The 14,503-nt window shown below is 56.8% G+C and overlaps 2 protein-coding genes across 2 annotated transcripts; both read left to right on the forward strand.

Annotated features, from left to right (window-relative positions):
- Window positions 1-83: 83 nt before the first annotated feature.
- On the forward strand, window positions 84-1,196 carry IE81DRAFT_7010 (hypothetical protein). The gene is made up of 2 exons (XM_025517555.1): window positions 84-310; window positions 409-1,196. The coding sequence occupies exons 1-2, from the start codon at window positions 185-187 to the stop codon at window positions 1,048-1,050; spliced, it is 768 nt and encodes a 255-aa protein (XP_025373558.1). The 5' UTR covers window positions 84-184; the 3' UTR covers window positions 1,051-1,196.
- Window positions 1,197-12,290: 11,094 nt separating this feature from the next.
- Window positions 12,291-14,183, forward strand: IE81DRAFT_327438 (putative sulfate adenylyltransferase; the record flags this gene model as incomplete). The annotated part of the gene is made up of 3 exons (XM_025515075.1): window positions 12,291-12,404; window positions 12,488-12,728; window positions 12,808-14,183. 3 exons carry the CDS (start codon window positions 12,291-12,293, stop codon window positions 14,181-14,183), a joined length of 1,731 nt encoding a protein of 576 aa, XP_025373559.1.
- Window positions 14,184-14,503: the final 320 nt, after the last annotated feature.

The following is a 14,503-nucleotide window of genomic DNA, read 5'->3' on the forward strand; positions in this document are numbered from 1 at the left end:
ATTTTGAATCGTTCAGTCATGAGTCACCGGTCACGAGTGTCCGTACATCCACCTTCAGCTGCACCTGCTCCGCGTTCTCTGTCAACTGCATTCATCATCGCATCGCAACAACGATCAGGCTAGTCTGCGCTAGAAGTCTGCTACGTGAACCTCTCCTTGCTCGAGTGTACAAAACATTCTCATCATGTCTGCACCGACCACATTCAGCTGGAAGTCGGGACCTGAGGCAGTCCAAGTAGCCGGTAGCTGGGACTCTTTCGCCAGCAAAAAGGACTTGAAGAAGCAGGCGGATGGATCATTTGAGACTTCCGTGAGTAGTAGCAGCTCGAGTGCGATCTACCAAGCTGCACGCAGCGTTCGGAGGCACAATCGCTCATCATCCGCTCCTGCTCGCTCGACTGCCGTTAGCTGGACCTGCCAGCCACAACCAAGTTCACCTACAAGTACATCGTAGATGGATCCTGGCAAATCTCACCGCTCGAGCCCACTGAGGATGATGGGCAAGGCAATGTCAACAACTTCTTGACTACCACCAAAGCCCAGCTGCAACCACAATCCCCAGCTCCCTTTGACAATTCTGTGCCAAACACGCCTCTACCCAAGAGCGATCCTGCTGATCCCAAGGCGCCACAGGCTGGAGCAGCTGACCTTACCAAGCAAAGCTCGCTAGGTGGAGTGGCTGCTGCTGCAGCCGGCGGCATCGCTGGAGCAAGTGCTGGAGCGGCTGGTATCGCTGCCGCGTTCGTCGGGGCTGCAACGGGAGAAAGGTCGGACAAGGCGACGGATGAGCAACAGAAGACCGCTGATCAGGCCGTCAAGCAAGCCGCGTCAGGTGCTGCTGCCGTCAAAGAGCAGGCTACGAGCGCTGCCGAATCCACTCCTCAGGGAGCTCAGGGTAAGTTTGTCCTTCTTGGTATGCGTCGCCAACGTGCTGGATGGAAGGCGGGTGCAGGGCTAGAAGCTTCGCGCTGCGTAATTCAACGCAGACCTGACATCCTGTCCTTACATCACGCACCGCTTTTCCCCTCGTTTTTGCTCACCCTGGCTTAGCTGCGGCGGTTTCAATCCCTCCTTTCTTGACAGGCGTTTTGGCTGCTGCGTCTGCTTCGGTCGCTGATGCTCTCGGCACCGTCGTCGGCCAAGATGTGTTGCGCGGCAACCCGCAATCCGTTCCCACCACGCCAGCTCCCGAAACCGCACCCAAAGGACTCGAGTACGCAGGAGCAGGTGCACCGGCACCTGTCAGCGCGTTGGACAAGACGCCCACTGCGGACGAGCTCTCCAAATTGGCCCAGAGCGAAGGCAAGAACCCGGCTGATGCTGGTGCGGCGGCTATCGCTTCTCAGGTCTTCAATGCGACGGACGCTGTACCTGCAGGAGCTAGCACTACAAATGCACAGCCCGCACACGCGCCTTTGGGTACTACTACAGGTGTGAGCAGGACCGATCGCGAGCCTGCACTTGCAACCGGCAACACCGGGCTTGCTGCGGCTGGGGGGGCAGGAGCAGGAGCAGCAGGAACGGCCACATCGAGCAAGGGTACTAGTGGATTGGCAGCGGCTGAAAAGAAGGATCTCAATGGGACAACGAGCAAGGCGGAACCTGTGGCACCGCACGCTGGAAGCTCTGGTTTGGCAGCAGCGCAGCCCGTCAACGGGGCGCCCGCTACACCAAAGAAGGCCAGCAGCGCAGCGGCAGCGGATGCTGCGGCCACAGGTACCCCAGCATCAGCCAAGAAGGGCTCTCGATTCAGCACAATTGGAAGGCGCAAGAGCGCCGTGCCTTCAGAAGGTGCTGCGAATGGGGCTGGAGCTGCAAGTTCGGAACCCGTTCCACCCTTGCCTGCGAGCACATCGACCGGTAGCAACCTGAACGGTTCCACCGCTGGCTCGAACCCTGCTACCCCCGACAGGAAGCGCAAGCAGAGCATTTTTGGAAAGCTCAAGAGCGCACTTAGCAGCCCTTCGGGCAAATCGAATCACGCCCAATCCGGATCCACCTCTTGAGCATCTCGCCCGAGCTCCCGACCATCCCTTGGGCAAAAGCTCCAAAGTTGCAAAGTCTGCACCCATCAATACCTGCTCGACTACTGTCTCGTTGACTTGCTCTGTTTCTTTCCCTCGACCGCTCGTTTTATGCTTTTGCTGTGCACCTTGCTCCTTACGTACGACGAGAGCAAGTTTGTTGTACATGCTGCTCAATGCGATGCTCCAACTCATGCACATGATCTCCTCCGTAGGACTCCAGATCAGAACTTTCGACTTGCAGTCGAGCTTTGAGTTCACGATCACGAGCCTGTACACGGGTCGCACACTGACGATCTTACTCGAACCGACGCTGTGACTGATCTGTCCTGCTGCTCGTCGAGCTGACCGGCACGCGCGACTCAAGATTGTGGTTACAGGTGCACCCCTCGAGCAGTCAGGCGCACGAACATCGTTGTGCCAATGTCTGGGCGTTCAAAGGGCGAGAGGAGGATTGTGTTTGATCCCTCGTGCCCGCTATCCAGCAGGCTTGCGAGTCACCAGCACTGCGGTCGACAGCGGCTTGACTAGATAGCGCTTGGAGCGTGCACGTTGAGCAGCAAAAGTGGTCCCACCACTCGCTTGCCTCGCAAACACGAACACCCCCGGGATCCGGACTTTGATTGGAAGCGAGTGTACCAAGCTATCGGAACGAAGATGAGATGAGATGCACGATGGACACGCCCTTTCGCCGGGGGGGGGGGGGGCGCCTCACGAGCGACTCCCCCAAAATTCCGCTACTATGCTTTCGTGTGCACTTTGCATTACTAAATGCGTATCGCCCCGTTTCGTGTAGAGGTGGTGGCCGTCTTTCTCGATTCGTGAATGCGCATGCAGCAATCGGTAGAGCATTGACTCACGCTGGCCCGATTATTGCAGGAGCAAGTATGTACCGTGCTGCGGGCTTATCGCCGCATGTTTATCCCTCTGATACGTAGAATGTACCACCGCTGTGACTCGTCACCGCGCACGGGCGGGCTATGTACCACTCTGACTCGTTTGGTCGACTTGGCAATCTCTAGTCCTTCAAGGCGCACCAAAGCGCAAATCCGCCTTGCTGCCCTTCCATCTACTGTACACTGTGTGTCGCAATTGAGATTCCTGTGAGGCATTAGTGACTGCTGTGCACGGTCCCAGCTAGGGTCGGGCGAAAAGATCAGGCTACTGCAGGGGCAACTTCCCGTCCCTGAAGGCCAATCAACCCAATGAACACGGTATGTCTCTCTTGAATTTTGTAAAGTAAGCGACAAAACCTCAGGCTTGCCTGGCACGTAGCGGTCTCTTTGCAACGATGGCCTTGCGCGGCGGACTGGATGAAGGTGTGCATCGTCAATCGTGGATCGCAGACGCTTGACCCTTCGAACTCATTTTTGCCTTGCCCCCATCCTCATCAAGAAATCAGGCGGTGCCATGCGCTCCCTCAACGGAGAACGGACTTTCGGCACATTCAAATTGCGCATCCGCATCTCCGCTCACGCGCTACACCCTGAACCAATCATAGCGTCGCTGAATCGACTTCACGCATCGCTCGATCAAGTCAGGTGTAACGGCACCGATTTAAGCTAAAAAATCGGTGGCTTGCTCTGACATCCTTTAATTGCTAGAGTGCAATATATGCACTTGAGCCATGATGGAGCAGCCCTAGTAGTCCTAGCTCACCCCGCATTTCTGCTCCAGAAAAGGCCGCTTTCCGGAGCGGAGGCCTTGGAGCACGTCAGCTTCGACTGATCATGGTTATAGTCCGACCTATCGGTGTGGACAAGGTGATTTACAAAATCACCTGCTGTAGTATAGTCCTTCCGATGAGGCGATCATCATGGCGCAAGGTCTCATGTTGACCGGCGCTTCTACAGCTATAGCGCTGCTGTCTGTCTGTCTGCTCTTGCCTGCTGGCTTTGCTGCGATCAGATCACGAGCGGGCGGGCTGCGAACGCGCTAGCTGTAGCCCGTACCTGTCCGACGCTGTGCTGCTGGCGGCTGTGCGGCTTACATGGAGAGCCACCGCAAGATGCTGGGCCGATCGAGCTGCGACGCCAAGACGATCCTGCTGGCGAGGCAAAAAAGCGTCGGGTCGCATGGGTCCACTCAACTCTGATGCACTCAGACGATGCCTGCTGTGTGAATTGTATGAAGCTCATCTGCATGATCATATGCTGAGCCGCGACTATACACACTAGAACTCGTGGCCGTGTGGCTTGCGAGCTCACGTTTGCTCGCAATTAACAAACCCTGGCCGCAAATTTGCGAAGGAATTTGCCCGCCCGGAGCCGTCCCTGCGCCACTCTTGACTATGCTATAGACGCGGGCCACGCGGTTGCTTCACTGCGCATGGTGACTCTGGCGTCGCGGTGCTTTCCTACGCAACGTTCTCTGAAGGTGCGGTACACTCACGATTGAAACGATTCACGATTCTCTTGAATACCCTCAGACGTGGATTGACCACGCCTCTTTTGATTCCAGTGCCGAGGCGGATGCTGATTTGATTTGGGTCAATCCGGAGACGCACTCCGCTGCTCTGTTCCTATTTCCGTAGCGTAGCGTCTCTGCGGACGCGGTGGTCCGGAAGTGGAGTGTGAGTGCAAACGAGTCGTGCAGGATCAGCAGCAAGCGCTCGAGCACCAGCATATGATCTGCTGTATGTAGTCAGTCAGTCAGTCAGTCAGTCAGTCAGTCAGTCAGTCAGTCAGTCAGTCAGTCAGTCAGTCAGTCAGTCAGCAGTGATCACAAGTACGTAGCTAGTCAACCCGCGCGCGCGACGAACTGCGCTGCAGAAGAGTCAGGATTGAAATTCGTGATTTGTGCGATGCGGCTCGTCTACACGCGCGAGTGTCATGTGCTGCACGCGGCTGCACATGCGCAGCAACCACCAGCGCAGCAGGAATTGATGAGCGCGTACTGTATACGGGCACGACGTCCCAGCAAAGCATGCTGCATGCACGCATGCGCGTGGGCCCGAACGGCGCTCTGCTGTATTTTGTTTGTTGATTGGATTAGGCGGATGAAACGCGTAGAGAACCTGAGACATTGTCAAGCCTCAACACGCGAGCGAGAACGCTTTACCGTAGAGTAGTGTAGTGTAGTGTAGTGTAGTGTAGTGTGACTCACCACTGCTGTATATGCGTACGGTACAGCTAGCTTCGTAGCTTGGTCACTCACGATACTGACCGGCCTGTCGGACGGGCTCGACTGCTGACTTGCACCCATAGCGTGGTCGTGCAGTCTGGCTTCCTCGCTAGACGCGTGTTCCTTCCAGCCTGCAATCCCAAGCTGAGGAGATACATAGAACGCTCCACGCTTTTGGAAGGGCTGTGCCGAGACGTTTCTGTCAAAAGACGGTACCGTAATGTACCGGTCGCCTTGCATACGGTATCGATCGAGGCCAAGGCGCAAAGCCTTAGCCGCTGCAATAGACCTCGGAGGGGGAGGAGCGGCGAGGCCGGGATTTCTTTCCAAAATCATTTGCAGCAGTGGGCCAGCAGCTGTGCTGCCTCTTTATCCGCGCGACGAGTTTTCAAGCCGGGCTTGCGAGGACAGAACCTATAGCTTGACTGCGTTTCTACGGTCACTGAGCAAGCCGCCTCCTACTTCTGCAGAACTGCCACACGCGCCCATATTCCGTCGTTTGCGAGAGTGTACAGGGTGGTGCTGTTAGGTTCTTAATTCCTCATGTTGCTTCATGCGCGATTCCTGGAACATGATCGCGATCGGGTATTTGGCCGCTCCGCGCAGCCATTTTGCGCCCAAAAGACCGGAGCGCTGCACCGCAATTGCCGAATTGCTTATTGCTCTACCGCCCTATGGTCGTGATCGATCGATCGACACGCGACTGCAGTAGCGCACCTGAACACTCACTCACTCACTCACTCACTCACCCACTCACCCACTCACCCACTCACCCACTCACCCAGCTGCAGTCGCCGCGGTCACACTGACTCGGTGCTGCGTCCATGCAAAGTGCTGCGCTCTTCCCAACTTGGAGAGCAAGGGCCCGCAAGACGGATGCGCCTTTCTGCGCACATACATCTGGTGCACTAGTGCTGCTATGTTTGCTGTATACTGACACTCTGACTGCAGAGTCGCAGTGCCTGGCTGTGCTTCGCAAGCTGCCCTGTCGATCTCTTCTGCGTTTCTTCATGCACGCGTTCAGGCCGCTTTTCGAATCGCACCTTCGCATCAATCACACGGCACCTCGAGCGGGCTCACCCAGTTCAAAGGCTTGTGTTGTGATAGCGCGTCTCCTAATCACAAAAGTGTCAGCGGAAGCCATCGTGGCCAGCAGCTGTCGCGGCCCTCATTCCATCCGAGTTCAATCTACGACCACCTTCGAACGCCAATCATCTATGCTCTACACTCCTGAATCCCTTAGACATCACGAACTTCGACACGAAAATTGCAGCACCACGACAGGCCCCTCTAATTCATTCACACGACCCTTCAGCTTCCGCTTCCGACTTGACGCTGAGCCATCCGGGGCTCTCGCATCCTCACTTCACATTCGCAGATTCCAAAAACAAATCTGCACTGAACTTTTCGACCACGCACCACCCATACTGTACGCCCGCCCCCGCCCAAAATCTTGACGCTACGGGTGGCCTCGCAGATCCGACATTACGTGTGCTCGAACGGCGGCAGCTCAAGAGAGTCACCCCGGGCATCCTCCACTCGAAGGACCTTCGCTGTCAGCGCTCGGTCGACGCTAGGCGCTGACCAACGTGGCGAACATGTATCCGTCTCTCGAGGGTACGCTCTACGTGCAAGCTGGAGGCTGCTTCGCTGGGGATGCGCCCACCCAGTACAGACACGCGGAATCCTCCAAGAGAACGCCTGGCACTCCCGCATTTGCGTCGTCCTTGTGGTCCTCTTCACGGATCACTGACCCGGCTTCGAGCGGGTCATGGGAGGAGAGGTGGTGCACTTTGAATGCGGGCACACTGTACATGTACACGGACAGGTGAGTTGCTTGCACCTTGACCACCCAGATGCGCCTGTCAGCAGCTGCGGACACGAGTGCTGAGGCTGCACCACCACCACTCACAACACAGCACGACGGCAAGTGCGACCCCAGAAAGACCCATCAAGTCGGTGTCACTATCGCACTACGTCACAGTCCGCAAGATAGACGGACATGATAGCGGATCTAGCGACGATTTACCAGAGTTTGAGCTCATCGCACGAGCGAGCAACACCAATGACGACTTTGACGCGCGAGAGCTATCAATTTCCCCGGCCCCAGTGCCCTCTGCGGATACCTCTGCTGAGCAGCGCAAGAGGCATCGTATGCTCCCTCGCTCTGCGACGAGCGGCAGTCTCAGTGCCGCATTTCATCGGTGTGCCGACACGTTTACACCTGGATCATCTCGCCAAGCCTCCGAAAGTATGCGAGGTCCTTCGTCTCCTTCAGCTTCTGCAGGCGTGCATCATTTCTCGCCCTCTGAAGGCCAGGATGACCGCGACGCGTGTGCAGCTCAAGCCGACGGCTTCAAGGAGAATCGACGAGGAAGCGGACGGTGGACCAAAATGTCGTTGGGCTCCAAGCGTCTTCTCAAATTGTTATCCGGAGGGCCGGACGGATCGTCGCATGTCATGTCACCCACGTCCAGCGCGTCTTCTCTCTCCAGCCAAGTGCGACATGATCGATCATGGACGTCCAACTCGATGCGAGACTCCAAGAGTCCATCACCGGAATGCGAAAGCGTTCAATCGCACGGGTCGGCTTGGAGCTACGCTGTTCCCGTCATGCCAACGACCAACATGCGCCTGCGGGCCCCAGACGCCCACGCGCATAGTCGGTGGACAGATGCGCTCTGCTGCTCCATCAATCAGAATGGTAGCCCGCGACGGAACTCCGTCTCATCTTCGCGACCTTCGAGCAGACACAAGCGACCTCCTGTCCCCCTCTTCAACAGCTCCGAGACCTCTCAAATAAATACTTCGCGTTCTACCATGCTGCCAGCATCCCAATCCACGTCTTCAAGGATCATCAGATCTGACTTTACGGTTGGGCGGATACTGCGAAGGAGGGAGGGCGAGAATGTTCCCGAGATGTCAGATGCTAATGCAGCTGCCCTGGCGCTTGCTAGGAGGTCCTCTGGAGGGTCGATGCATCGCTCAAGCCTGAGCGTGCCGCGCGATAGCCACAGCTCGACGTGCAGCAGCGAAGTGAGCGGGGCAAGTCTTCTCAGCGCTCACAGGCGGCCAAGCACATCGACTGGAACGTCGATCGAAGTGTCGAGGACGAGCTCCTCGAGCGCTCACCGACGGACCGACTCCAAGATCAGCTCGCCTCCACCTGTGCTCACCGCGTTGAAGCTAGAGAGTATCAACAGACTCTCCTCGCCCAAGTTGCAATCATTCGCCCTCGTAAAGACTTCGGACAGTGCGAGCGGCGTCGAGGGCGCGAGACCGACCAGCAGTCAAAGCTCCAACAGTACCCTAGACGCGTGGACGCAGGCTGCGAAAGGAGGGTCGGGCAATCAGAGGCAAAGTCCTGCTGTCGAGTCGCTCGAAGTGCCCGACGACAAGACGTCGGCACAGAGTCGCTTCAACATGCTTCGCAAAGCCTCGGCATCGACCATGACGGGCAGAGAGTTCAATGGAGCCTGCTCTGGACTTGGGCTGGACCTCGAGCAGATTGGGCGTCCTACAGAATCGAGCTCCTTCGTCTATGGCTCTCGCGTCGGGACCAACAAACGATCAGCCACCGGCCACGGAGCGACTTCGCCTGTCACGCCTACATCCGCAGAGGGTCATGCGCTCAGTCGACCCTGGTCGAAAGGACAAGGAGGGCGAGAAGCCAGCAACGAATCTTTGCGCGCGCCCGATCATCCTTATGGCTACGGGTCCATTCTAAGCGCGAGCGTATCGAGCGAATCACTGTCTTCATCTTCGTCCTCTGCACGCAAGGCTGGATTCATGCGCACGCCTTCGCTGTTCAATCTTGCTGCGAGGTTTGGCGGCAACAGCTCGATGAGACCGCCACGGCCGAATAGGCGACACATCGAGGCCAGAAGCTCGACCATCGACTCTTGCTCCCCGAGCTCCGAGTTCGTCAAGTCCGACGAAAGACAGGATACCAGCGTCATGACTGGCGACGCGAGCATTGACAAACGTCTTGCGAATAAGCGTTGTCAAGCTGTAGCTGACGATTCGGTCAAGGGGTCATCGTCCCTACCTGTCATCAGTCTAGCCTCCTGCACCGATGTGCAAGATGGCAACGGTCGCCAACGCAATGCAGGTCCAGCACTGTTCCCTGCAAGTCAAGCAATGGCTCAACAAGGCTCCAGTAGAACGACTGCATCGGATCTGACTTCGCCTTGCTTATCTGACGCATCTACTGCTGGTCCAACGACTCCGGGAAGCCCCATGTGGTCGAGGCACGGGTTTGAATTGGCACCGATCAGTCCTCAGACTGAGAAACCGACGCGCAGATCGCCTCGTACTGAGATGAAAGCCCTTCCGCATTCGTCTCCCCCGGTCGTTGAGCGCATCTTGCCGCCGGATGAGCTCATTGCGACGATTGATCGCATTCGAGCTTTTGAGATCGCCAGCGCAGACGCCGAGCCTCGAGCCTTCCCTTCCCCTGGCATGCGATCAGCACGACCCCGTACCAGTCCCACGCTGCTGAAGCCTGCTGCATTTGGTCAGTCGCCATCCCCCGTGCTGAGCACATTTGGATCTCCTCCGGCACGAGAAGCCGGTCTCTCGCCGCACCCTAATCGAAGCATGGAGTCGCAGCTGCCTGCAGACCACAAGCTTGCTCCGAGACCGCTGGATGGCTTTCAACATTCGCTCCCTGCTCCACCGCGATTGGCGAAACGGCCAAGCAGGCTACTAATCGCGAGTGGGATGGTGTCAAGCGCAGAGTTGACTCCTTTCGAAGCCGCACAGCCCAGTGCAGATTCTTCAGGAAGCGCGACTCCTGTAGGCTCAGCGACTTACAGCAAGGATGATCTTGCTCCTCTGAAGCAGGCCGTGCCCCGTATATCGGCGGAGGGTGAAAGACCATGGACTACCGGAACACGTATTCGCGGCACCAGCTTCTCCACGATGGGCGTCAAGAGCTCGCCTGCACCTTCTCCGACCGCTTCGCCGGTGCGAACGCGAACGACGACTTCTCTTGCTGGCACCCCTTCTTCCACACGACATCGATCTAGTAACCTATCCACTTCCACTTCCACTTCCACCTCGCTCTCGTCTCAGTGGGAGAACAATTGGACGAGCCGCGATGCTGCTGCGTGCTAGCGCGCCAGATGTACGACGGTCTGCTTGACGTGCTCGAGGACCGCTCTCGCTGCGCTGCATGCGCTGCTTCTTGCTATGGTGCACCATCGGCCCAGCTAACACACATTACTGCCTAATATAGACTTACAAACTGCCCCGTCTCTCCACCTATTTGGGCCGAGACTCTTGATGTCATTGCCACATTTGTACGCCGACGGTCTAGATGATCAACCTGCCATCCTCACTCTTCTACAGCCGTTTTTAATAATGAGATGTGGCTTGCCTCGCCAACACTTCGCTGTTGTACCCTGCGGCGACGCTGTGAGAATAGTGTGAAACTTCTCATATGGATGCACTCTCTTTGATCTGCTTGCCATGATTGCGATCTGGCTACAAGCTCTCTCCTTGCCTGGCACGGCCACTCAAAGCAAGAAGATGACCGGCGCGGGAGAGAAGCTTGCAACATGATGGAGATGGCCTGGCCGGGAGACGCATGAAGTAGAACGATGCAGCTCGATGTCTTGGCAATAATGTGACGCGCGATGGCGTGCTCAGCAGATGTCGAACATCAGCGAATCTGTTGCAGATTGCAGACTCGCATCGTGTGGTACACTCACGACTGCAAGCGATCAATTCAGTGCTCAATCTTTTCCCTCTCGTGCGTCTGGCAGGAGCTAGCAAGAGCCTGTCAAGATGGATGCAATCGTGAGTGAGCAAGTCAGAGTCAGAGTTGGGACTTACTTGATCGACTTTTTATGCCCTCAGGAAAAAGCGGCAAGCACAAAAGTTGTGCCGCGGGCGCACTTATTCTGTTCAACTTTGCATATGTTCTCGAGTCAACTTGACCTATACCTGCTGACAACTTGCTTGATGATTGCGATCAGAGACGCCGACCGTGTCGGCCGTGCGTTCTTGCTGGTGCCGCGCAGGCTTGTGCGCGTGCATATGTATGTGGCTTCGCATGACCTTAATTGCCGCGTGCAAGTCGCGAAACCGCACAAGCCCGCCGCAACCTTGCTCAGGCAGAGACGGGCAGCAGCATAGGCCGGGCTACCGTCGCTCTGAAAGACTCGCACAGGCGCGAAGTCGATCGAGTGCTCCTGACGACTGCCTCTATAAGCCTCCTGCTATACGCTATACAGCACCCATGGGCCGCGGTCAATCATGATCGGAACTTTAGCATATCTTCTAAGCTCCGAAACAAGCGCCAAGAGCTTCGAATGAAGCGTTTCGCAGGCCTCTCTCTAAAATATACCTATAGCTATAGTCATCAGGATGATGGAGCCTGCGGAGTCTGAAACTTGCAACGCTCCCACCGAGTCGCGAGTGTTGATGCTCTCTCTCATCGTGCCAATATGCTCCTCATGCACGCGTAAACGGCAATCACGAATCACGAATCACGTGAATGGTGAGTGCGTGAACCGCGACGAGCACACGAGCACACGAGCACACGCGCATGTGCGCCGCTTCATGGTCGCTCCGATCGCTGCGTGCGCGCCGCGGGCGGGATGTGCGTGTGGCTTGCAAAAATGAGAAGAAATTTGATTCCTCTCCATTAACACGCGTCAAGGGTCGCTCGCTCGCTCGCGCGCAAGGCGGCCGCAGGCAGAAGAGCAGAGCATCGAGACCAAAGCTAGAAGAGAAGGGCAGCAGTGAAAAAGTCGCGACCCAAGTTTCGGACGCAGCCGAGAATTGCGTGCTTTGTGCCGTTGGAGGTCGAGTGCGCTTAATTGTACGTATTAGGCAGCAGCCCTCTCATCTATGTGCTCTCTGCTGGCTCTGTCGGTCAGCTTCGGCGGCATGCGAGGCGTGCAGTGCTGTGCCAGTGCGCGCTACCTGCTGACCGTCAGGCAATGAAAGTCTTCCCGCCGCAATCAAAGTTGCCTCGCTTCAACTTCTCCACACGCGCGCATTCAAATATTGGTTCTGGCTTGCATTAGGAAGATCCTTCGCACGCTCGACCACAGCCCTCATCCACCAAACACCACCCACCATCAAGTAGTCTCTGATACTCGTCTCTACCGCAACTTGTACGTTTCCTTCATCATGGCCAATCCTCCGCACGGTGGTGTCCTCAAGGACCTCGTTGTCCGGGACACTCCCATTCAGGCTCAGTTGCTTGCAGAGACCAAGTCGCTGCCCGACATTATCCTGACCGAGGTGAGCAAGACAGCCTCCAAGCCAAGCGCCTCTCTGCGATCCCCGATAAGCTAAGCTTTCTTTGCGCTGCTCCATACCCGCAGCGACAATTGTGCGATCTCGAGCTCATCATCAATGGCGGCTTCTCACCTCTGGAGGGCTTCTTAAACCAGGCAGACTACCAGTCCGTGCTGGACAACATGCGCCTCACCAACGGCGCACTGTGGCCCATGCCGATCACGCTTGATGTTAGCAAGGATCAAGCTGAGGCTCTCAAAATTCAGGCTGGTGCTCGCGTCACTCTGCGCGACCCCAGAGATGACAATCCCATCGCTATCCTGACGGGTGAGCATTTGCGCACTGGTCACCTCACACCTCCGCCTGTGTCGCTGACGAACGAGTGCCGCATGCGCACGATCTCCAGTGTCGGACTTGTACCCTGCCAAGAAGCAAGAGGAGGCCGCCAAGGTGTTTGGCAAGGATGACCGCGCTCACCCTGCCGTCGCTTACCTGCACGACAACGTCAAGGAACTCTACGTTGGAGGAGCAGTCCAAGCGATCTCTAGACCTCGCTACTACGACTACGTCGAGCTGCGCTACACTCCTGCTGAGCTTCGTCTGCACTTCCAAAAGGTTGCGTGGAGGAAAGTCGTCGCTTTCCAAACCAGAAATCCCATGCACAGAGCTCATAGAGAGCTGACTGTGCGCGCTTCTCGTCAAAGGCAAGCCAATGTTCTCATCCACCCCGTCGTCGGTATGACCAAGCCAGGAGACGTGGACCACTACACCCGGGTGCGAGTCTACCAATCCCTGATGCCTCGCTACCCCAAGGGAATGGCTCATCTGGCTCTGCTGCCCTTGGCCATGCGAATGGGTGGCCCACGCGAAGCTCTTTGGCACGCCATCATTCGCAAGAATTTCGGCGTCACTCACTTCATCGTTGGCCGCGACCACGCAGGTCCCGGAAAGGACAGTAGTGGCAAAGACTTCTATGGGCCCTACGATGCGCAGACTCTGGTCACCCAATTCAAGGACGAGCTTGGCATCGAGATGGTTCCTTTCCAACAGATGACCTATTTGCCGGCTTCGGACGAGTACCAGCCAGTCGATGAAGTTGCAGCTGGCACACAAACGCTCGACATTTCGGGCACGGAGCTGCGTCGAAGGCTGCGCAACGGAGCGCCCATTCCCGATTGGTTCAGCTACGAGTCGGTCGTCAAGACGCTTAGGGAAAGCTACCCCCCCAAGGCACAGCAAGGTTTCACAGTGTTCATCACTGGACTCTACAACTCGGGCAAGGATGATCTTGCTCGTGCTCTGCAGGTCAAGCTCAACGAGCAAGGCGGAAGAAGCGTGTCCTTGCTTCTCGGCGAGACGGTCAGGTCCGAGCTCTCTTCTGAGCTTGGCTTCAGTCAAGAGGATCGCCACAAGAACATTCAGAGGATTGCCTTTGTTGCCGCTGAGCTTACGCGTGCCGGCGCAGCGGTGATTGCAGCTCCGATTGCGCCGTTCGAAGCGTCTCGCAAGCTCGCGAAGGAGACCGTGCAGAAGACGGGAGGTGCGGGCAACTTTTTCCTCGTTCACGTCTCTACGCCACTCCAAGTTGCCGAGCAGACGGACAGGAAGGGCATCTACGCAAAGGCGAGAGCAGGGCAGATCAAGGGATTCACTGGTGTCGATGACCCTTACGAGGAGCCAACCAACGCCGACCTGACCCTCGACCTCTCTCAAATGACCATTGCTGAGGGAGTCCACGCCACCATTCTGACCTTGGAAAGCGACGGCTTGCTCCAAGTGTAAATGCCCTTTGCGTAGCGACTCGGGCTCTGGAGCACAATGCGCGAGCGCCACGGCTTGCACAATAGAACGCAAAGTTAGGGCATTGCAAAACGCGAAATTTGCTTAGAGCTCGGTCTGTGCGTTGAGTGCTTATTCATCTGGCGACCAAAAGTATAGACACGGAATGCATGCTAAACCATCCGGGATCTGCCAAGACTGCAAGCCCGCGGCTGACCCGACAAGCGAGTGGCTGAGTTGGTCTTTCGGTCGGAGGGAGGGCAGGGTACAAAGCGGTATCCTCGCAAACCTTACTGTCCTGACCCAATCACCTCTACAGTGGC

The sequence above is a fragment of the Ceraceosorus guamensis genome (genome assembly GCF_003144195.1).
Source record: "Ceraceosorus guamensis strain MCA 4658 unplaced genomic scaffold IE81scaffold_1, whole genome shotgun sequence".
NCBI classification, from domain to species: Eukaryota; Fungi; Basidiomycota; class Exobasidiomycetes; order Ceraceosorales; family Ceraceosoraceae; genus Ceraceosorus; species Ceraceosorus guamensis.

Excerpts from the sequence above, each read along its gene's own strand:
- IE81DRAFT_7010 (XM_025517555.1), top strand. The coding sequence starts at position 185 with ATGTCTGCACCGACCACATTCAGCTGGAAGTCGGGACCTGAGGCAGTC. Across the intron at positions 311-408 it reads ATGGATCATTTGAGACTTCC|CTGGACCTGCCAGCCACAAC; the intron begins GTGAGTAGTAGC and ends GACTGCCGTTAG.